We start from the raw sequence: 24,322 nt of genomic DNA on the forward strand, positions 1-24,322 counted from the left end.
AATTGGAGGAAGTTCAGGTTGCCATCATGAGAAGCCCTTCCAATAATGCCACCGGCCCGGATGGCGTCCCTATGGACTTATATAAGGGAAACATTGCCTTGTGGGCTCTGCTATTGATGAATGTTCTTAATGCTGCATGTCAAACCGGTATCGCTAGCTCATGGAAGTCAGCAGTAATAGTGCCGGTTTTACAAAAAAAGGTGTAGACAGGAACCAGTGTGTTACCGCCCCATCTCCTTGCTGGACTACACGGTGAAGATAGTGGGACGTATTGTCCTCCTCCGTATTGAAGAATGAATCCAAGCAAATAATATTATCTGCCCGGCCCAATATGGATTTAGAGAGGGCATAGGAACAATGGAACAGTGCCTTAATCTTAATCAATTAATGGATAAATTTGTGGTGGCCAAGATGGGCGCTGTCTACCTGGCCTTTATGGACCTGAGCTGTGCCTTTGATAGGGTTGTTCAATCAAAGCTATGGTTAATCCTGGAAGGTCTTGGGCTGCCCCAACCTTTGGTAAATTTCCTCCGGGCGCTCCACCAAGATGTTAATGCCTCAGTTGGATTTGGAAAGGCAGGGGAATGCTCCGATATCTTTAAACTAGCAAGTGGAGTCAGGCAGGGGTGCGATATGGCGACAAACCTATATTTATTATATATCAATGGCCCGAATTCACATCTAGTTACCCATGGCAAAGATTTTTTTAAAGTAAAAAATAATCGTGTCCCGCTTCATTATATGCAGATGACGCTGTCATCCTGTCTCGCACACTGAATGGTCTTAAAGTTCTGGTGGATCTGTTTGTTGATTTTATGGGCGACCTGCAACTGTATGTTAACACCTGTAAGACACATTCTATGGTTTGTGGGAAGCGGAACCCGAAACTTAGACCGATCTTAATTAAGGATCAGGTGATAACAAAGGTAACCTCCTTCTCATATCTGGGTGTCACCTTTGAGCACTGTACGTGGACCAAATGTCTCGCAAACCGTTGTCAGCGCTTTGGCCAGTCATATGGGGCGCTCTTTAGATTTCTTGTTCAGTTGGGAGCACGCCTGTTCCTCCGTTGCTGCAGATCTACAAGATGAAATGCTTACCTGTACTATTACATGGTGCAGGAATTTGGGGGTACTCCAACTGTATATCTATTCAACGTGAAGAAAATAGTTTTTGCAGAAAGCTATTAGGGGTGGGATCTGCCAGTCCAAGCTGGTTTATGCATGAGGAGTTGGGTCTCGTCTTTGCGAAAGATTATGCATAAATTGCACCTATGTTGTGGATATCTGTCTGGAGTGGGGAAATGGCAACTTTTAACAGGAAAGTCATTGAGGACTGCCTCAGTTGTGATTTAGGCCTTAAAATCCCTTGTCTTACCCATATTAGATCTTTAGCTTTATCAGCGGGCGCCCAGAATTATTTTTTAATCCTCAAGTGTTGAAACGGGCGGACAACAAGACTGCAAAGGAACCACTATTAACGGAGCTCAGTGAAAGTAGACAAAATGCCGCCTTGGGCAGTAAGTCAGCCAGGGCCCTGATGACTAAGTACTACTGCTGGCCCAGAACCCTATCTTTCCTTGGTCAGAAACCCATGGGAAAGAGTCCTCCTCATCAGTTTCAGACTAGGTTCTATCCGTTGCAACTTATTCTTCCCACCTGGTCAATATGAGCCCTCTGCGATAAAAATGTGCCCATGTGACAACGCTTCGCTACAGACCTTGGTCTTGTTCTGTAGTTTTTATGATTCTCTTAGAAGAAGATTTCTTCTGCCCATTCTTAAAACCAAAGGATTTCATCAATATCGCCGTGCTTTCCTATATTTACAACTGCTGAATGATTCCATGGTTGCGGTGGCAGTTTCTCGCTTTTTTTAAAAAATGCCTTGCACTGGAAACAGATAATGAACTTTGGCCCTTAGATTTTTATGGCTTCTGGAGACGGAATATATGATTTTTTATTTAAGAACCCATGGACGTGATATGGCCATGTTTCTTTTTTTACGTTTTATGGTTTTTTAACATGTCTGATTGTTCATCATGTGAATTTTGTATATTGTAATGCTTTGTACTTTTATAATTATTTTTTATAATCAAAATAAAGGAAATTCAATCATCAATCAGTTACCACGTGTTAAATAATTTGCCAAGAATTTGAGCCATCTTAAATCAAGTTAAAATAGTTGTTCGCACTCCACACTGAGCAGTTCTCGTATCACACGACTGAGCTATATCTATGTAGGAAGCCACCAGACAAAGAACTGGCCAAAAGGTAATTGCTTGAAATAACTTTGCAATGAATGGTGTTCTAGCATGCAAAGAATACAAGTATTCCCTCAAGCTCCAGAACACACAGCACAGCTGATGGACAATGTCCCGCAAAGAGCTCACTCCAACAGAAACAGAAAACATGTCTCTTAATAGCATATGGTATATTAACAAAAACACGCTTTCAATACTGTACAGTAGCTCCAAGCACTTAAAGTGTCAATCCACTAAACTATAAATATTGTTACTCAGTCCTCCAGGGGCAATGTGCATTATAAAATGTAATATTTGTTAAAATGTCTCCAAAATTCTTTGAGAAGAATGAGCATAGCCCCTATAATGGTTGTCGCTCGACAGGCCTCACAAGTATCCTCCTTGTGTTCTGGAGACAAACACAAATTACAGACCAGATGCTGATCTGTATAAGGATACCTGTTGTGACATTTGGGGCAGAAGCGGAAGGGGGTCCGTTCCATTAGCCTTGAAGACGCACGTGGTCGGGCCGACCCGGCTCCGCCGGGGAATCAAAAACCCCGAAGGGCCGCCGGAGCTCTTCAGAATTCGGTCTCGATCTGTTGTAACTAACCTGATACCGAACGTAAACAATACCGTCAAATTTTCTGAGATTTTTACTAACTTTCCGAACCGAAACGCGGAGCGAAAAGGAACACGTCCAAACCCGATGGCGGAAAGAAAACAATCTAAGATGGAGTCGACGCCCATGCGCAATGGAGCCGAAAGGGGAGGAGTCCCTCGATCTCGTGACTCGAAAAGACTTCTTCGAAGAAAAACAACTTGTAACACTCCGAGCCAAACACTAGATGGCGGGATGTGCAAAGCATGTGTATCTACAGCTATACATGCCATCGAACTGGTTGTTACAAAAGTCTGTACTAATTATAGAAATTAGTCTGGCCTGGGAAGAGAAAGGGGCAGCCTTGAATGGGGCACAAGGGAGACAACATAGTGACCAGTGTGGCATTGTAACACTGGAACATGTAGGGCACAACATAGTGTTTACATTGTTCATTGCTTTTGTATTGCCAATCCATTATACACAACATAAGAGTTACGCTTCTTTTGAAAGACCCAGGATTGGTTTGACAACAGAATAGTTTTGTTTCATTCATTGTACTGCCAAATTCCACTGGTTTAAACAAGCAGGACACACCACTACACCAGGAGAGTGCGGGTGTACTTCCTCTGCATAAACACCATCTTGGAGAGAAAACACACAAGCCATATGTTAAAGCAAAGTCTACATCAGTTTTACAATGTGTTTTGAGAAACTGATCATAGAGGTGTTTGCTTTGGGCAGAAGGGGTATGACTCCGGTTAGAGATAAATGACATGCTTAGGCTTCACATAGCAAAGCTATCTCTCACTCGGGCCAAAGATCAGGGGCTAGACATCTGACCTATTCCTTGTGCTAGTGTGCTCCATCTCCAAAAGACAGAGCCACATTTGCTCGATTTCCTCTAAAACCACCACCAGTGCAGCATTTAATGCATGGGGCATCCATAGGTGCAAATTATTAGCTGAGCTGTTACTTAGAAAGTGCAACAAATGTCCTCAGGCATCGTTGCATTAAACTAACAACATGAGAAAGGCATGAAGATAATAAAACTGATTAATTTTAAGAGCCTTCCTAAACATAGAGTGGTCTTCTAGTTTGCTCAAGGCAAGACGGAGTGCATTCCAAGTTGAGGAACCAACAAAAGAGAAGGAATTTTGTGACAAGCTGTGCTGCCATATTCTGAATGCCTCGATGCTGATAATTAACTGACTCAGGAAGGCCAATGTAGCAAGCGCTGGCATTGTTTAATCTAGAGATAATGGTAACATCAACACAAGATTTCATGTGGCACAGAATAAAAGTTTTTCTTCGAGATCCTCATTTGAAGCTAACAGGGCGATGCAACTACAACAACAGGATGTAGCTGTAGGAAACTGGCCCCTTTTTGCAGTACCCCCCTCCACACACACACACACACTTTTTGCCTGATATTTGATGCTAACTTTACTGAGTGTGTGCTAGGATCCTGCTACCAGGCCCCAGCACATCTGTTCTTTCCCTAAAGCTGCACCATTGTTTCCACAATTGGCTCAATCTGGCACACAGATAAGTCTCTTGTAAAAGGTACCAGTGGTACCAAGGGCCCTGTGACCAGGGAGGGTCCCTAAGGGCAGGAACATGTATTATGCCACACTAGGGTACCCCTCACCAACCGCATGCACACTGCCATTGTAACTTGTGTGCTGGTGGGGAGAAAAAGGTAAAGTCAACATGACACCCATCCCTGGGTGCCATACCTACAAAACACTGCCTGTGGCATAGGTAAAATATCCCTCTAGCAAGCCTCACAGCCCTAAGGCACTATACCACAGGTGAGGGCTGTAGGAAGCTGGCCTTCTATGTAGTGTGCAAAGCTAGGCACACTGTGCAGGGGGTCCAAGCAACCACAAGTTGGTTTCCAGAGGTAACAAAATAGATCACCTAGTGCGCTACCTTTAATGGTAGCTTGGTCGAGCAGTTAGGCCAGTCTTGGAGAAGTGCAAAGCATTTGTTGTACTCACAGTATCAATCATGCAATTCACACATTCGAAGGAATAACTTGAGACCAATTTATAAAAATACTTCAGATTTTTATATACATTTTAAGACCAAAATTATCAAAATTGGTTAGGTACTTTTGAAGATAAGGATTTTTGAAGTTTTAATAAATGCAGTCTTTCTGTGCCTAATTACACACCATAAGAATCAATAGAATGACACCTGTAAAAACACATATAAAATCACACAGTTGATTTACCAACTTTTGCAGATTGGTCGAGGTCGCCAGTGGGCGGAAGCAGTGGAGAAACATCTCTTGGAGCTGGTACAAGGCCACTGAGGGGGACTACCTGGAAAAGGTCTGTTCTTGCAATTTTAAAGGTGATTCCTGGGGGTCCCCTTGAGGTGTCGAGGTTGCAAGGGGTGAGGGACTTTTGGGGCACAGCTGGTTCTTCATTGCAAGGCACAGGGCGGTCTGGTGCAGAGCGAATGTGTTAGCCAGAGGCTGTGTTCAAAGGTGCCCTTTGAATCTGGAAGTAGGTCTCTTTAAAGGTCGCTTACAGGACAGGGAGGTACAGGGTGTTCCTGAAGTCCCTCGACTAGGGCTTCTTCCTGGTCCTTTTTCAGCTCTGGGCAAGCTGGTTTTCCTGGTGTCTGATGTCAGCTGAGGAGTACCCAGGGTATTAGTACAATTCGGCCACTGGAGGGTGAGGTGCCACCAAATTTGGCTCACTTGCAGGGTTTGTCCTCCAGGTCGTTGGTGTGTTGTCGAGTCCGGCTGCGACTTCCAGTTCAGGAGTTATCAGCCGGTCAGTGAAGTGACCCTCACTGGCTTGTTGGATTCTTCTTTGTTGCAGAGTGGGACCTCCACTTTGGAGGGAGTTCTTGGGTGGTTAGCAAAGCCTGGAGATCCTCTGGGGGTTGGGAGGTCAGTACAGTTGTCAAGAAGCTCCGCAGCAGCGATTGTCGGGTCCTGGTTGCAGCAGGCAGGGTTTGGCGCTTTTTCTTGGTGCAGCAGATCCACAGTTCTCGTGCCTTGGTTCTTCTTTGTGCTGGCCTTCTTTCTGTCATTCCAATCTAGATTTCTTGGTGTAGGGATGCCCACTAGATACTGAATTTAGTGGGTGTTTTAGTGGGAACTTGGTAGTGTCCAATGGGACACCTACCTTCTGGTGGCTACACCCACTATAGTGACCACTTCCTGTAGGAAGGGTTAATTCCCTATCTGATTAACTATTTTCCTTCCATCTAAGATTGAGAAAAATTAAATGGAGTGTCCACCTCACAGGCAACACCTGGTGGTGCATGCCAGGTGGGGCCACTCCTCCTACCCTTTGTGTAGTTCCCCACCTTTGCTCCCACCAAATGTGGGGGTTTGCAAAGGGGTTGACCATCTGCTGCTAGCAGCAGGCCTCGGGGTCGAGTTTCAAAGGCGGTAAGCCCTTTGAAGCGCACATTCCTGAGGGAGGGGGAAGTTAGCTCTTCCACCCAGGAAGGGCATTGTTCCACAAACCAGAGAGAGACAGGGCTCTCCCCCAAGGTTTGTAGATTGGCTGTCTAGAGGTGGCAGGCTAGATATATGCCAGGGTAGTTAACCGTTGCAAAGGGCACCTCTAAAGGTGACCCCTGGGTACATTTAGGGATAAATCCAATACTGGTACCAGTTTGGATTTATCATTCTGAGTGTTTGATACCAAACAACCCAGCGTTCAGAGTGGCAATTATGTAGCTGGGGAACTCATGTTGACCAGTGTCCAGCACATGTAATAAAATGGCTGCCCTGTTCACTCACTATGTACCAGGTTTGTCAAGGACACAGTGGGGGCATACTGCTCAGCAACTATGCCCTCACATATAGTATTGTGCACCCTGCCTCAGGGCTGTAAGGCCTGCCAGAGGGGTGTATTACCCATAGTAAATGCAGTGTATGGGGAGCAGGACACACAGGCAGTGTGCCATGTCAAGTTTGTCTTTTAGGTTTGCACCAGGACACTCAGCCTGCAATGGAAGTGCTGGGTGCATCTGGATGCCTGGCCCTAGAGGGTGGCACAATCACTGCTGCTGCCCTCAGGGGCCTACCCATAGTACCCCATGCCCTGGGTATCTAGGTACCTTTTACTAGAGAATTATACTAGTAGCTAAGGGTGTATCCTATTGTGCCAATGCATGATATCAGTTTTATGTAAAGAGCCCTGGCACAGGGAACCTGGTTAGCAGGGGCCCGGGGCACTACAATGTCTAGGCTACACCACACATCAGGCAAAAATTGGAGGGCTAACCTGGCAAAAGGAGGCCTTTTCTCACAAGGGCATAGCTGCATGAGCAATATGCCCCTGGAGTGTCTAAGTCCATTCTTAGACAGTACAAGTGTAGCATGACCATATTGAGCACATGGGCTGGGAGTTTGTCATTACAAACCCCACAGCTCCATGATGGCTTCACAGAAGACTGCGAAGTTTGGCATCAAACTTATCAGCTCAATAAAACCCACACTGATACCTGTGTTGGATTTATTGAAAAATACACACAGAGGGCATCTTAGAGATGCCCCTATATTTCACCCAACTCTAGTGTAAAGCTGACCGTCTGTGCCAGCCTTCCACTAACAGACAAGTTTCTGACCCCATGAGGGTGAGAGCCTTTGTGCTTTCTGGTGTCGGGACAAAACTTGCTCTGGGTGGAGGTGCTTCACACCTCACCCCTGCAGGAACAGTAACACTTGGCGGTGAGCTTCAAAGGCTCCTGCCTGTTGTTCTTCTGCCTGAGGGCACTCCAAATAGTGGAGATTCCCACATCCTGGACTAAGCTCCACTTTTGGTGGCAGGTCTGGCAGGAAAATTAGTAAATACCAGGAGGTGTGGCCACCTCAGCTGGCACCACCACTAGGGTGCCAAGAGCTGAGGTGACCCCCTCCTTGTTTTAGAGGAGAATAGCCAATAGGGTTAGGAATGTGTTCCCCTTCAGCAAAGGGATTGGGCACAGGAAGGGTGTAGCCACTGGCTACTGCCCTCTGATCCCTGTAAAGACCATAAATCTAGTTCTTAAGGGCACCCCTGAACCTTGCTGTTCAGATTCCTGATGCTCTCAAGAAGAAGAAAGAAGACTGAGTTCTTTAAAAGGGTTTTGACGACCCATTTCTTCTATCCAATAGCAAAACTGGCTGACAAATCGGGTGTTAAGGGTAAAGGTAAAAGCAGGTGTAACCATTTTAGAGTTGTGACTGGACATGCATGATTTGGGATGCCGAACAAGGAGTAAACCATCTCTTCCTTAATCATTGGGAAAGCTGTTATAGGAGTGAAAAAAGGGTGAAGGCTTGAAACTGTGCTCCGTGAGATAGGACGAAACCAGAAGCTGGGAGGTACAACATGAACGGCCTTGATCTCCTCATAGAAAAGGCCAAATTGTCACAAACAACTTGGGAGGGTCAATACTCATTTTAACACAGGGCAGGTTGGTGAGATTGGAGGCTGCCTGAAATAGAGCCCCTGATGAGTTGAAGGCCTGAGAAACAGAATTTGAATTGAAAAGAGGTACCAGTAGGAGAAAGAGACAATTTGTAATTGTTGACATTTATGTGGTGCTTTCAAAGTCTGGTGCATGTGTGCATACATTCAAGTTTGTATTTTGTAAGTAAAATTGTGTATATTTTAGATACAAAGGCACAGGGGTTATAGCCCTGATTCTCTTCCCCTGACCTTAACTTTATGTGCATATACTACCTCCAGCCTGTGCTATTCTCTAAAGAATAGTGGTTTGCTGTTTATCAGACCGTTTTTGATGTTTTCATTAGCCCTATATGCACAACATGCTGACAGATTCAATGGAAAGGAGCAAAGACAGAGGTGAAATTAAAGTTCTCATTTACAGTTTTGCAGAGTGGGAGCACCAACATAACACTGTGGTACTTCTGCCCCACCAAACTTGTTTTGTTTTGTTTTTATTGGCATTTCAGCATCAACAGAGGCGTGTAAAATACACAAGAGCTATATTCATCATCAACATTAGCATTAGAATTTGTCATTTTTGCAGCTCTGTTACTGACCCACTATCTTCTATATAATAGAAGAACATTCTATCTACAAGAATGGTTTGTCTTAGGAGGAGTAAGATTATATATATAAAAAAAGAACTCTATTGGTAGTGCCATACAGAACCACACTGTCAGTACAACTCCCCCCTCCCCGTCCCTCTCCCAGGTTTCTCAAACTGAACACTTCATGGGGACTGTGAAGGTTAGTCACTCTACTGTATATGTCAGTAAGCACTGACCATCATATGTAATAGTCAAAAGGTCCCTTGGGTGGGTAGCCCGAGTGAGCTCCAGAGCCCATGCCCCATCTTGGAGTGCTCGGGAAGTTGTCTAGTACTGCTGTCAGGATGTGTGCCATCTCCCCCAGGCAGGCAGGTCATTCTGGCAATTTGTCGTTTTGCCATTCCACAAGATCATCCCGCCACCTATCCATCTGTGGACACCGAGCACTGTTCCAATGGATCGCAATGCGTCATCTGGCAACAATGAGTCCTAACAGTGTATATTGTCTGATACGTTTTTTGGGGGGATTGTCCAGAAGCAAGCCTAATAATGAAAATGTCACTTACCCAGTGTACATCTGTTCGTGGCATCAGTCGCAGTAGATTCGCATGTTTTGCAATAGCTCGCCATCTGGTGTTGGGCCGGAGTGTTACAAGTTGTTTTTCTTCGAAGAAGTCTTTCGAGTCACGGGTCCGAGTGACTCCTCCTTTTGTCTCCATTGCGCATGGGCGTCGACTCCATCTTCGATTGTTTTTCCCCGCAGAGGGTGAGGTAGGAGTTGAATTGTAGTAATAGTGCTCATGCAATGGAGTGACTAAGTATGTACCTATTTAAGGTTGAGATGATACATATACAAATAGTTGAAGGTAACTTCCAAACTGCTACAGGCTCCCGGGGAGGCGGGTGGGCACATGCGAATCTACTGCGACTGATGCCACGAACAGATGTACACTGGGTAAGTGACATTTTCAGTTCGATGGCATCTGTCGCTGTAGATACGCATGTTTTGCATAGACTAGTAAGCAGTTATCTCCCCAAAAGCGGTGGATCAGCCTGTAGGAGTGGAAGTAGTTTGAAATAATGTTCTTAATACGGCTTGACCTACTGTGGCTTGTTGTGCGGATAACACGTCTACACAGTAGTGCTTGGTGAATGTGTGAGGCGTAGACCATGTGGCTGCCTTACATATTTCTTGCATTGGGATGTTTCCTAGAAAGGCCATGGTAGCACCTTTCTTTCTGGTTGAGTGTGCCCTTGGTGTAATGGGCAGCTGTCGTTTAGCTTTAAGGTAGCAGATTTGGATGCATTTAACTATCCATCTGGCTATACCTTGTTTTGATATTGGGTTTCCTGCATGAGGTTTTTGAAATGCAATAAATAGTTGTTTAGTCCTTCTGATGTTCTTTGTTCTGTCAATATAATACATCAATGCTCTTTTGACATCTAATGTATGTAGTGCCCTTTCGGCTACGGTATCTGGCTGCGGAAAGAACACTGGAAGTTCCACTGTTTGGTTTAGATGGAACGGTGAAATAACCTTTGGCAAAAATTTAGGATTGGTCCTTAGGACGACCTTATTTTTGTGTAGTTGTATAAAAGGTTCTTGTATTGTAAACGCCTGAATCTCGCTTACTCTTCTTAGGGAAGTAATGGCGATGAGAAATGCCACCTTCCAGGTTAGGAACTGTATGTCGCAGGAGTGCATGGGTTCAAAAGGTGGACCCATAAGTCTAGTTAGGACAACATTTAGGTTCCATGAAGGAACAGGTGGTGTTCTCGGTGGTATAATTCTCCTAAGGCCCTCCATGAATGCTTTAATGACTGGTATCTTATATAGGGAAGTTGAATAGGTAGTCTGCAGGTATGCAGATATTGCTGCCAGGTGTATTTTAATGGAAGAGAAAGCCAGGTTAGATTTTTGTAAGTGAAGCAAGTAACCCACTACCTGTTCTGGAGTTGTGTGTAATGGTTGTATTTGATTAATATGGTAGTAGCAGACAAACCTCTTCCATTTACTTGCATAGCAGTGCCTGGTGGATGGCCTTCTGGCTTGCTTTATGACTTCCATACATTCTTGGGTAAGTTGTAAGTGCCCGAATTCTAGGATTTCAGGAGCCAGATTGCTAGATTCAGCGATGCTGGATCTGGGTGTCTGATCTTTTGGTTGTGTTGTGTCAACAGATCTGGCCTGTTGGGCAATTTGATGCAGGGTACTATTGATAGGTCTAGCAGCGTTGTGTACCAGGGTTGCCTTGCCCAAGATGGTGCTATTAATATGAGTTTGAGTTTGTTTTGACTGAGTTTGTTTACCAGGTAAGGAAGGAGAGGGAGAGGAGGAAAAGCGTAAGCAAATATCCCTGACCAGTTCATCCATAGGGCATTGCCTTGGGACTGTTTGTGTGGGTATCTGGATGCGAAGTTTTGGCATTTTGCGTTCTCCTTTGTCGCAAACAAGTCTATCTGAGGTGTTCCCCAGAGTTTGAAATAAGTGTTCAGAATTTGGGGGTGAATTTCCCATTCGTGGACCTGTTGGTGATCTCGAGAGAGATTGTCTGCGAGTTGATTTTGGATCCCTGGAATAAATTGTGCTATTAGGTGAATTTGGTTGTGAATTGCCCAACGCCAAATCTTTTGTGCTAGCAGGCTTAACTGCGTGGAGTGCGTCCCCCCTTGCTTGTTTAGGTAATACATTGTTGTCATGTTGTCTGTTTTGACGAGAATGTATTTGTGAACTATTATTGGTTGGAAAGCTTTTAGTGCTTGAAAAACTGCTAGAAGTTCTAGGTGATTTATATGCAGTTTTGTTTGATGTACGTCCCATTGTCCTTGGATGCTGTGTTGATCGAGGTGTGCTCCCCACCCTGTCATGGAAGCATCTGTTGTTATTACGTATTGTGGCACTGGGTCTTGGAAAGGCCGCCCCTTGTTTAAATTTATGTTGTTCCACCACAGAAGCGAGAGGTAAGTTTGGCGTTCTATTAACACCAGATCTAGAAGGTGACCCTGTGCTTGAGACCACTGTGATGCTAGGCACTGTTGTAAGGGCCTCATGTGCAGTCTTGCGTTTGGGACAATGGCTATGCATGAAGACATCATGCCTAGGAGTTGTAATACCATCTTTGCTTGTATCTTTTGTGTTGGATACATGCGTTGTATGATGGTGTTGAAATTTTGAATTCTTTGTGGACTTGGAGTGGCTACTCCTTTTGATGTGTCTATTATGGCTCCTAGGTATTGTTGTACCTTGCGCGGCAGAATGTTGGATTTTGTGAAGTTGACGGTGAACCCTAGTTTGAAGAGGGTCTGTATGATATGATTTGTGTGATTTGAGCACTCTATTAACGAATGGGCCTTGATTAGCCAGTCGTCCAAATATGGGAACACATGTATTTGCTGCCTTCTTATGTGTGCAGCGACTACCGCTAGACATTTGGTAAAGACTCTTGGTGCGGTTGTTAATCCGAAAGGCAGTACCTTGAATTGGTAATGTATTCCTTTGAATACAAACCTTAGGTATTTCCTGTGCGATGGGTGTATTGGTATATGGAAATAAGCATTCTTGAGGTCTAAAGTTGCCATGTAGTCGTGCAGTTTTAGCAATGGTAATACTTCTTGTAGTGTGACCATGTGAAAGTGGTCTGATTTGATGAAAGTGTTCACTACTCTGAGGTCTAGGATTGGTCTCAGCGTTTTGTCTTTCTTTGGTATCAGAAAGTACAGTGAGTAAACTCCTGTGTTTATTTGTGTGTTTGGCACTAGTTCGATTGCATTCTTTTGCAATAGTGCCTGCACTTCTATCTCCAGGAGATTGGAATGATGTTTTGTCAAATTCTGTGCTTTTGGTGGTATGTTTGGAGGGAATTGTAGAAATTCTATGCAATAACCATGTTGGATAATTGCTAGAACCCAAGTGTCTGTAGTGATTTCCTCCCATGCTTTGTAGTACTGACTTATTCTTCCCCCCACTGGTGTTGTGTGGAGGGGGTGAGTGACATGTGAGTCACTGTTTAGTAGTAGGGGTTTTGGGGCTTTGAAATCTTCCTCTATTTCTAGGGAATTGCCCTCCTCTATATTGTCCCCGAAAACCTCCTCTATACTGTCCCTGGTAACTGGACGGTGTTGCTTGTGAGGTGCTGGCTTGTGTGCTCTGACCCCGAAACCCCCCTCTAAAGGGTGTTTTACAGAATGTGCTGTAATTTCCTCTGCTCTGCGGGGAGTAGAGTGCGCCCATGGCTTTGGCAGTGTCCGTGTCTTTTTTGAGTTTCTCAATCGCTGTGTCCACTTCTGGGCCGAACAGTTCCTTTTCGTTAAAAGGCATATTGAGAACTGCTTGCTGAATCTCTGGTTTAAATCCAGACGTTCGGAGCCATGCATGCCTTCTGATAGTTACAGATGTATTAATTGTCCGTGCAGCTGTATCTGCAGCGTCCATGGAGGAGCGGATCTGGTTGTTGGAAATGGTCTGTCCCTCCTCAACCACTTGTTTTGCCCTATTTTGTAGATCCTTGGGCAGATGTTTAATGAGATGTTGCATCTCATCCCAATGGGCTCTGTCATAGCGCGCAAGTAGTGCCTGGGAGTTCGCGATGCGCCACTGGTTTGCAGCTTGTGCTGCGACTCTTTTACCAGCTGCATCGAACTTGCGGCTTTCTTTATCTGGGGGTGGTGCATCTCCAGATGTGTGGGAGTTGGCCCTTTTTCTAGCTGCTCCTACAACAACAGAGTCTGGTGGCAGCTGTGTAGTGATGAAAACCGGGTCTGTAGGAGGCGCCTTATACTTTTTTTCCACCCTTGGTGTGATTGCCCTACTCTTGACCGGCTCCTTAAAGATTTCTTTTGCGTGCCGGAGCATACCAGGGAGCATAGGCAGGCTTTGGTATGAGCTGTGGGTGGAGGAGAGTGTGTTGAATAAAAAATCATCCTCGACCTGTTCTGAGTGGAGGCTTACATTGTGAAATTGTGCTGCTCTAGCCACCACTTGAGAGTACGCAGTGCTGTCCTCTGGTGGAGATGGCTTCGTAGGGTATGCCTCCGGACTGTTATCTGACACTGGGGCGTCGTATAGGTCCCATGCGTCTTGATCTTGGTCACCCTGGCTCATGGTGGTGTGAGCTGGGGAGTGTGATGGAGTTTGTGCTGGTGAGACGTTAATCACGGGCGGTGGGGAGGGTGGTGTAGTAACTCTTTTCACCACTTTTGGTTGTGGTGTCTGTTCAGTTTGGAACTCCAACCTTCTCTTTCTTCTAATAGGGGGAAGGGTGCTTATCTTTCCTGTCCCGTGCTGTATGAAAATACGCTTTTGCGTATGGTCCACATCAGTTGATTGTAGCTCTTCCTCAAACCTATGCTTTTGCATTTGGGAGGTTAGCGAGTGCTCTTCTGTATAAGAGCCTGAAGCTGGGTCGGTTGCAGTTTGTTTCGTTACCGAAACCCTGTCAGCGTCCTTTTTCGGCTCCGAGGTGACTTTTTTCTTTTTCGGGGCCGAAACCTCTCGGCGCCGATCTTCTTCGGGGCCGCTGTCTCGGCGTCGAGCCGTGTCAACACCGGCATCTCGGTGTCGACGCTTGTCTCCAGCACTTTCTCGGTCCCGAGAAGGCTGTGTGCCGGTGTCTCGACCGGAGTCGGACGATCTCGGCACTGTTTGGGCCTTTTTCGGTGCCGACGGTCGGTCACCGAATTTATGGGTCGAGCCATGGCCTGGTGGCAGTGGCGTCCCCTGGGCCTTGTAAATCTTCCTCTGAGTGGTTTTCGACGTCTTACTCACGGTTTGTGTATCGTCGAATCCTTCGGAGTCCGAGTCTTGGATCGAGAAGGTACCTTCCTCTTCTTGTTCCTCGAACTCTCGGTGGGCTGTCGGTGCGGACGCCATCTGAAGTCTTCTGGCTCGACGGTCTCGGAGTGTTTTTCGGGACCGGAACGCACGACAGGCCTCGCAGGTGTCTTCACTGTGCTCAGGTGACAGGCACAGGTTGCAGACCAAGTGTTGGTCTGTGTAGGGGTATTTATTGTGGCATTTGGGGCAGAAACGGAACGGGGTCCGTTCCATCGGCGTTCTTCAGCACGTGGTCGGGCCGACCAGGCCCCGACGGGGGATCGAAAAAACTACCCCGAAGGGCACCGGAGCTCTTCGATCCTTCGACGCGGTGTTGAATCTAACTACGCCGAACCCGAACGCAACAATACAGACGAAAATCTTCCGAAATTTAGCTATTTTTCCGTTCCGAAACTCGGAGCGACAGGAACACGTCCGAACCCGATGGCGGAAAAAAAAACAATCGAAGATGGAGTCGACGCCCATGCGCAATGGAGACAAAAGGAGGAGTCACTCGGTCCCGTGACTCGAAAGACTTCTTCGAAGAAAAACAACTTGTAACACTCCGGCCCAACACCAGATGGCGAGCTATTGCAAAACATGCGTATCTACAGCGACAGATGCCATCGAACACATGTTTTAATCTGTCGAGGGACCATCCAGCTGTGGTAACCATTTTGAGATGGGTGAACGTTTCTGTCCAAAACACTGCCAAAACTGGGCACCCCCAGACCATATGTAAGAAATTTGCATCATTAGCACTACATCAGGGGCAGCGAGGGAGTCTTTGTAGGTATATGGTATGAAGTTTTTTTCAGTTACAGATATACCATGCGAACATAGCTGTATTGTATTAATTTGAATCATGCACTGACTGATATCAACTTAACCCCCATATGTATTTTTACCACTCCTTAGAGGTCATGGGTTCCTCAGTAATGTCCTCAACCCGGGGCGGCCCCAGACATCAGTCAGCTTATAGCGCCCGTTAGCGATACATAATTAACCACCGGCCTCCAGCAAACGCCAGCAGGGTAACCACCATCTGCAAGGGTTCTGGTGCATCAGGGAAAGTCAGCCAAAGTCTGTGGGTGGTGGTGGCCAGTTTTGCATATTGTTAAAAATGACCTTGTCCTCATCCGAACGTATCAAAGGCATCTTGCATAGTTATGAAATGATTGTCTGGGTATAGATCCGAAAAGACACTGCAGCCCGCCACCACTCACTCAGTGGACATTATGGGCCAGATGTAGCAAAGGTTTCTACCCATTCTGTATCTATGGGAAAAAGTGTTCGTACATATGGCCCTATGTGAGCTATTTGGACAAATGGGTGTACAATCCACATGTCAAGATCAGAGGCTATAGGGTGTCTGATGAATTACATGGTGCACCATGCAGTCCCCTAAGTGACAGATAAGGTAGATCACATCTTTACCTCTCATCAGGAGTTCTCATAGTTGGTAACCATCATGGGAGCCTGTCAAGAGCGGCGTCTCCCAATTATCCTCCATGTCGAGCCAGTGAACAGCATGCTGGAGGTGAGCGGCCAAGCAATCAAGTTCCAGGTTGGGGATCTCTAGACCACCCTTGTCCCACTCTCTCATAAGAGTGGTAAGCCAGATCCTACAGCGCTTTCCAGCCAATAGTAATTGTTTTAAAAGTTAGTCAAGGTCTCTGAAAACTCGGTGGGGAATATCATACATGGCTCCCTGAAGGGCGTAAAGGCATCTCGTTAATACCATCATTTTCAAAAGGGCTATCATCCCCATTAAAAGGGCTACATTGCAGAAGTCCACAGTGGGACACAGGGAGTTTATCACACGGCTCAAATTTAGGTCATGAGCCGAGTGCTCCTTTTGAGTTAGGCAGATGCCCGACAACAGATCCTGTCACGTTTCCAGTTCTGGTGGCAGCGCACTCAGTAATCCTATGGGAAATAGTGCAGAGTTTGCTGCAATGACATGTAGGCCGGAGAAGTCACCAAACTCTTGCATCAGATTTAAAAGGAGGAGGGCTGTCGAAGAAACATCAATGCATCATCCACATAAAGCGAGAACACATGCACCACGTGTCCCACCTTCACTTCCCATCCGCCAAGGAGTTGGTGAAGGAGGCAGGCAAGAGAGTCTATTGCTAAGGCGAATATAAGAGGGGACAACGGGCAACCCTGCTCTGTGCTGCACTGGAGGGAGATCGCAGAGGACACACAGCGCCCAGTGCAACTCCATGCAAGATGTTGTTCATATAACTTCACTCACTTTATGCAATTCTACCTGTGAGAAAGTAGCCTCTTTCTAGCCTTGTTACCCCCACTTTTGGCCTGTTTGTGAGTACATGTCAGGGTGTTTTCACTGTCTCACTGGGATCCTGCTAGCCAGGGCCCAGTGTTTATAGTGAAAGCCCTATGTTTTCAGTATGTTTGTTATGTGTCACTGGGACCCTGCTAGCCAGGACCCCAGTGCTCATAGGTTTGTGGCCTATATGTATGTGTTCCCTGTGTGATGCCTAATTGTCTCACTGAGGCTCTGCTAACCAGAACCTCAGTGGTTATGCTCTCTCTGCTTTACAAATTGTCACTAACAGGCTAGTGACCAATTTCACCAATTCACATTGGCATACTGGAACACCCTTATAATTCTCTAGTATATGGTACTGAGGTACCCAGGGTATTGGGGTTTCAGGAGATCCCTATGGGCTGCAGCATTTCTTTTGCCACCCATAGGGAGCTCTGACAATTCTTACACAGGCCTGCCACTGCAGCCTGAGTGAAATAATGCCCTCATTATTTCACAGCCATTTTACATTGCACATAAGTAACGTATAAGTCGCCTATATGTCTAACCTTCACCTGGTGAAGGTTGGGTGCAAAGTTACTTAGTGTGTGGGCACCCTGGCACTAGCCAAGGTGCCCCCACATCATTCAGGGCACATTCCCCGGACTTTGTGAGTGCGGGACACCATTTCACGCGTGCACTATACATAGGTCACTACCTATGTATAGCGTCACAATGGTAACTCCGAACATGGCCATGTAACATGTCTAAGATCATGGAATTGTCACCCCAATGCCATCCTGGCATTGGGGAGACAATTCCATGATCCCCCGAGTCTCTAGCACAGACCCGGGTACTGCCAAACTACCTTTCCCGGGGTTTCACTTCAGCTGCTGCTGCTGCCAACCCCTCAGACAGGTTTCTGCCCTCCTGGGGTCCAGGCAGCCCTGGCCCAGGAAGGCAGAACAAAGGATTTCCTCTGAGAGAGGGTGTGACACCCTCTCCCTTTGGAAATAGGTGTAAAGGCTGGGGAGGAGTAGCCTCCCCCAGCTTCTGGAAATGCTTTGATGGGCACAGATGCTGCCCATCTCTGCATAAGCCAGTCTACACCGGTTTAGGGATCCCCCAGCCCTGCTCTGGCGTGAAACTGGACAAAGGAAAGGGGAGTGACCACTCCCCTGACCTGCACCTCCCAGGGGAAGTGCCTAGAGCTCCTCCAGTGTACCCCAGACCTCTGCCATCTTGGAAACAGAGGTGTTGCTGGCACACTGGACTGCTCTGAGTGGCCAGTGCCATCAGGTGACGTCAGAGACTTCTTCTGATAGGCTCTTACCTTTCTTACTAGCCTATCCTCCTTCCTAGGTAGCCAAACCTCCTTTTCTGGCTATTTAGGGTCTCTGCTTTGGGGAATTCTTCAGATACCGAATGCAAGAGCTCATCAGAGTTCCTCTGCATCTCCCTCTTCACCTTCTGCCAAAGGATCGACCGCTGACTGCTCCAGCTCGCCTGCAAAACCGCAACAAAGTAGCAAGAAGACTACCAGCAAAATTGTAGCACCTAATCCTGCCGGCTTTCTCAACTGTTTCCAGGTGGTGCATGCTCTGGGGGTAAGCCTGCCTTCACCCTGCACCAGAAGCTCCGAAGAAATCTCCCATGGGTCGACGGAATCTTCCCCCTGCTAACGCAGGCACCAAAAGACTGCATCACTGGTCCTCTGGGTCCCCTCTCATCCTGACGAGCGTGGTCCCTGGAACACAGTAACTCCGTCCAAGTGACTTCCACAGTCCAGTGACTCTTCAGTCCACGTTTGGTGGAGGTAAGTCCTTGCCTCCCCACGCTAGACTGCAAAGCTGTGTACTGCGTGAGCAGCAGCTGCTCCGGCTTCTGTGCACTCTTCCAGGATTTCCTTCATGCACATCCTAGCCTGGGTCCCCAGCACTCCGTCCTGCAGTGCACAACCCTCTGAGTTGGCCTCTGGCGTCGTGGGACCCTCTTTTGTAACTTAGCGTGGACTCCGGTTCACTATTCTTGTAAGTGCCTGTTGGGGTACTTCTGCGGGTGCTGCCTGCTTCTGTGAGGGCTCTCCTGTCCCCTGTCTCCTCCTCCAAGGGACGAAATCCTGGTCCTTCCTGGTCCTCAGCAGCACCTAAAAACCTCTACCGCGACCCTTGCAGCTAGCAAGGCTTGTTTGCGGTATTTCTGCGTGGGAAAACCTCTGCAAGCTTCATCGCGACGTGGGACATCCGTCTTCCAAAGGAGAAGTTCCTAGTCCTCTTCGTTCTTGCAGAAATCCAGCTTCTTCCATCCGGAGGCAGCTTCCTTGCACCTTCATACGGGGTTTCCTGGGCTCCTGCCCCCTCCCCCTCCCCCTGGACACTGTCGCGACTATTGGACTTGGTCCCCTTGCCTTGCAGGTCCTCAGGTCCGGAAATCCATTGTCAGTGCACTGCTGATGTTTGTTGTTCTTGCAGAATCACGACTATTGTGCTCTCTTGGGGTAGTAGGTGTACTTTACTCCTACTTTTCAGGGTGTTGGGGTGGGGAATCTTGGACACCCCTGACTGTTTTCTTACAGTCCCAGCGACACTCTACAAGCTCCCATAGGTCTGGGGTCCATTTGTGGTTCGCATTCCACTTTTGGAGTATATGGTTTGTGTTGCCCCTAGACCTATGTTCTCCTAATGCAACCTATTGTAATTCTACACTGTTTGCATTACTTTTCTGACTCTTACTTGCCTGATTTTGGTTTGTGTACATATAACTTGTGTATATTAATTACCTTCTTACTGAGGGTACTCACTGAGATACTTGTGGCATATTGTCATAAAAGTAGGTTACCTTTATTTTTAGTAACTCTGTGTATTGTGTTTTCTTATGATATTGTGCATATGATATAAGTGGTATAGTAGGAGCATTGCATGTCTCCTAGTTCAGCCTAAACTGCTTTGCCATAGCTACCTTCTATCAACCTAAGCAGCTAGAAACACCTCTATTCTACTAATAAGGGATAACTGGACCTGGCACAAGGTGTAAGTACCATTGGTACCCACTACAAGCAGGCCAGCCTCCTACAGTGCCTGTTTGGGACCCCCCCGTGCTCTACAAAATCCCCCTGGTCTGCTCCCCGAGGACGCAGGTACTTACCTGCTAGCAGACTGGAACCGGAGCACCCCTGTTCTCTATAGGCGCCTATGTTATTTGGGCCCTACTTTGACCTCTGCACCTGACCGGCGGGTTGACTTGAACCCCCAACGGTGGGCTGCCTATGCCCAGGAGACTGATCTTTTAAGTGCTTTACTTACCTGAGAAACTAACCAATACTTACCTCCCCAGGAACTGTTGATTTTTTGCAGTGTCCACTTTTAAAATAGCTTATTGTCATTTTTGCCAAAACTGTGTATATTACTGTTTTAATTCTAAGTTCCATACTTGCCCGTGTCAAGTACCTTACAATTTATGTACTTCCCTAAATTCTGAATCTTGTGGTTCTAAAATAAATTAAGAAAATATTTATTTCTATCTAAAAACCTATTGCCCTAGATTTAAGTCTTTGAGTGTGTGTTCTCATTTATTGCCTGTGTGTGTACAACAAATGGCGTAACACTACCATCTGATAAGCATACTGCTCGACCATACTACCACAAAATAGAGCATTAGTATTATCTAATTTTGCCACTATCAACCTTTACGGGGAACCCTTGGACTCTGTGCACAGTATCTCTCACTTTGAGATAGTATATACAGAGCCAACTTCCTACATTGGTGGATCAGCGGTGAGGCCTAAGACTGCATTTGCTGGACTACTCAGACAATACCTGATCACAAAACTATAATTCCAAAAATTTTCAATAGAAATTAATTTTTGCAATTTGACTATTTTTCAAAAATTTTAAAAGTCCTGCTAGGGTGTTGTGTAAGTCCCTTTTAGCATTTCTTTTGAAGTTTAAAAGTTTGTAAAAGTTAGGATTTAAGTTCTAGAAGTAGTTTTTAGACTCTTAAAAGTAATCCCAACTTTCAGTTATAATGCGTCAAACAGATGATGCAATAATGGAATTCAACCTCACCCCTTACCTGCATCTAGGGATGTCAGAGTTAAGATGCCACTGTAAGACAAAAAAGATAAAAACTGGGTCCAACCCTACCAAGGAAAAGCTCCAGGAGCTCTTGGCAGAGTTCACAAGGGACCACCCCTCTGACATTAGGGATACTCCTTCAGATGGGGAAATTCGTGAACAGGAGGATGAACTCCCCCCTCCTGTCCTAAATAGGGAGGACAGGGCTCCTAGAACTGTGTCCCTAAAAATCATAGACAGCGAGCCTGGTTCTTCCACAGGGGAGTCCAGTGCCTCTGTGGGCATTGAGGACAGCCTCAATGGAGAGGACATCCTTTTAGCAAGGATGACCAAAAGATTGGCTTTGGAGAAGCAGCTCCTACCCATAGAAAGGGAAAGAAGAGAAATAGGTTTAACTCCCATAAATGGTGGCAGCAACTTAAATAGGGGCAGGGAGAATACTGACATCCTAAAAAACCCCAAAGGGATTGTAACCAAATATGAAGAAGTTGATGACATCACCAAATGGTTCACAGCTTTTGAGAGGGCTTGTGCAACCAGAAAAGTAAGCAGATTAAACTGGTGAGCTCTCCTTTGGGAAGTGTTCACTGGAAAGTGTAAGGATAGACTCATCACATTCTCTGGTAAAGATGCAGAATCTTATGACCTCATGAAGGCTACCCTGGACGAGGGCTTTGGATTCTCAACTGAGGAGTACAGGATTAGGTTTAGGGGGGGGCTCACAAGTCCTGGAGCCAGACCTGGGTTGATTTTGTTGACTACTCAGTCAAAACACTAGATCAGTGGTTCCCAATCTGCCTGGTGCGCCGTCAAAACTAGCCAGGGGCGCCGCACAGTTTGGGAACCACTGAGCTATCCATTGCCCTTGGGCCAGTTCGGACAAAATAAAACTACACAATTAAAAAATGCAGTTGTAGCAGATCTTTTTTCATTTTGTCCTTGAGTGCCCTCAGGTGGTTAAACACAGCTAAAGCGATTCTACATGTCATACTATTTAAACAGTCACGGCGTTAGGGCCGATAGGAGAGTGCCCCGGGGGTGCGGTGGAAAGTATCCTGTGCTTACGTCAGCACGTCAACCAGGAAGAAGAGGAGACACGCGGAGAGGCAGAGGGTGAGATGGAAGACGCCGTGGGAAGAGCAGAGGAGTGCGAACACCGAAGATGGGAAGACAACGCTCTTGACGTCCACGAGGAGAGCAGCTCAGCGACTGGAGACGGAGAGGAACGCATGAACAAGGGAGCCCTGAGAGAACTGAATGCTGACAAAAGTGGCAATTACCAGTCTTGGGACACGACAGCCTGCCATGTCCCGGGGAGACGTGGCTAGCACAGGTACGTGCCTGCATACCGGGCTCAGCTTCAACGCTATTAAGGAGGACACATGCAAAGGGAGGTGGGGAGAAAAGAGAGGGAGAGGGAGGGGAAATGCCTACTATAAGTCCCAGTGCGAAGCAAGGGACAACAGTAAAAGCTTCTCTAGCCCAAATTAACGCATGCTGACAATACTTATTATTATGAAATCATTCTTTTGTTTCACTCCTCTCAATTGCACCATAAAGGAGCACCGAACTTAAAAAAGTCATCACTCCTCACTTACCCCCTCCCTGATATGCACTAAAGGATACAAGACACGTAAACACTTACCTCCTGTCATTCTTTCCTTTGTTTTCTCCTCATTCTCCGGAGCGGTGAACGCGAGACCCGGAGACGCACCTAAAAGAGAAAAACCAGTGAATATTAAAAGACAAGACTGCCAAGGGAGAGGAAAAAGGGGAGAATATAGAAGAGAAAGAAAAGAGACCAGAAGAACTCCAAGAGACTAAAAAAGGAAAAATAGTGAAACTATTAAGAGAAGCACTTAAGGGGGGTAACATTTAATAGAAATAAAGAAAAGTGCCTCTCAACTTGGAGAGATACAGTTAAATGATTATGTGCGGGTGCCCAGTAAGGATCTACAAAAACACTCCCTCACTGAGGATACAATAGGGTACTGACCGACCTTACCGTCGCCAGATCTGATGTGTTATATCATTAATATATGCTTGCCTGGGACATCGCAGGACAGTCCCAGGGAGCTATGAGCATCAGTTCCCAGCTTATTATAGCCTCAATATTGGTGCTGGAGATGTCACGACACCAGGTCTCCATGGAGGCGGGGCTGATGGGTCAGGGGCAAATTCTGTGGCACGTAGTGTGTCTACTCTCTCACGTCACCCGGGGAGAGACCTCAGTAAAAGGTGCTAGAGGCAGGGGCTGTCTCCACTTGTAGTCCTCTTCCTACGCGCAGGGCTCCCTTCAGTCACCAGGCCTCTGCTTCTGCCTTGCGTGGCGCCCGAGCATGCAGCCAGTGTGGTCTGCACAGTCCTTTCTGTGGCACCACTGGCAGCATGGGCCCTGCGGTGTCTATTGGGGCTGAGAGGGAAGGGGCATCTCGCTGCAGTTCATGACCACAATGCAAAGTGCCCAACCGTGGCCCTGCTCACACCCGGGCTGCAGAAGGCAATGCTTCCAGTCCCCACCTCCAGGCAAACTGGGCTCTGGGAATGCTTGGCTTAGCGACTCTGGGAACCAGGAGGCGCAGGCCCAGGCAGTCTCGACCAGAGTGTTCGGGGTTGTCCTGGAGTTCACCGCACTCCCCACAGTGCAAAGATTATGGTGACAGTGTTGGATCTGAACTTTGAGGATCGATGATACAGGATTAAGAAGGATTATTATTTTCATGGCGGAACCCTCAGAGGATGCATCTAATCCGCCATCATGCTGGCCACGCCCCCAGCACACCAAACTTGCTAGTACCCTGCTCTATTTAGAGTTGGCTGAAGGACCATCTTTACACCGGTGAAGCCTCTACCACTTCCGCTGGTGTAAACCTCTGACCTAGCAGTACATCTGCAAATTGGAGAAAGTTCCCTGCGAGTCAGATCACCTGTGTTATGTATTGAAAAAACAGACTCCTGCTTTGAAAGTTAATTTTTTTAATACACAGAAGTAGGCCAAGTGGGTGCTTTGAAAATAGTGCCCACCTGAAAGTGTGCAGGGTCCTGTGGTAAAAGAGTGCAGTGGGCTATTCTAAGGTGGGTGTGGGGGGCTGAAGGAAGAGAGGGAAGAAGGTTGGCCGGTGAGGGGGAAGCACAAATATGTCCCCTTGTACTGTGGCTGAGGTTCAGGAAGGTGTTACTGAAGGCATCTGGGCTACAATGCAGACTTTTCCCTCAGCAGTTTTGCCTGCTGGACTTTCCAGACAGTAACATTGGGGTTGTTGTACACACACCCCATAAATGTGAGTGCAGAAAATCTGGATTTGT

The 24,322-nt window shown here is 46.8% G+C and overlaps 1 protein-coding gene across 2 annotated transcripts in view; it reads right to left on the reverse strand.

Moving 5' to 3' along the window:
• The window catches only part of LOC138248844 (uncharacterized), a 347,922-nt gene that overhangs the window by 35,212 nt on the left and 288,388 nt on the right, over positions 1-24,322 (reverse strand). For both annotated transcript variants that reach the window (XM_069202796.1, XM_069202795.1), the window contains exon 14: positions 22,662-22,730. In XM_069202796.1, the coding sequence (XP_069058897.1) occupies positions 22,662-22,730 (69 nt within the window). The remainder of the gene's footprint in view (positions 1-22,661; positions 22,731-24,322) is intronic.

The sequence above is a fragment of the Pleurodeles waltl genome, chromosome 8, assembly GCF_031143425.1.
Source record: "Pleurodeles waltl isolate 20211129_DDA chromosome 8, aPleWal1.hap1.20221129, whole genome shotgun sequence".
Taxonomy (NCBI): Eukaryota; Metazoa; Chordata; class Amphibia; order Caudata; family Salamandridae; genus Pleurodeles; species Pleurodeles waltl.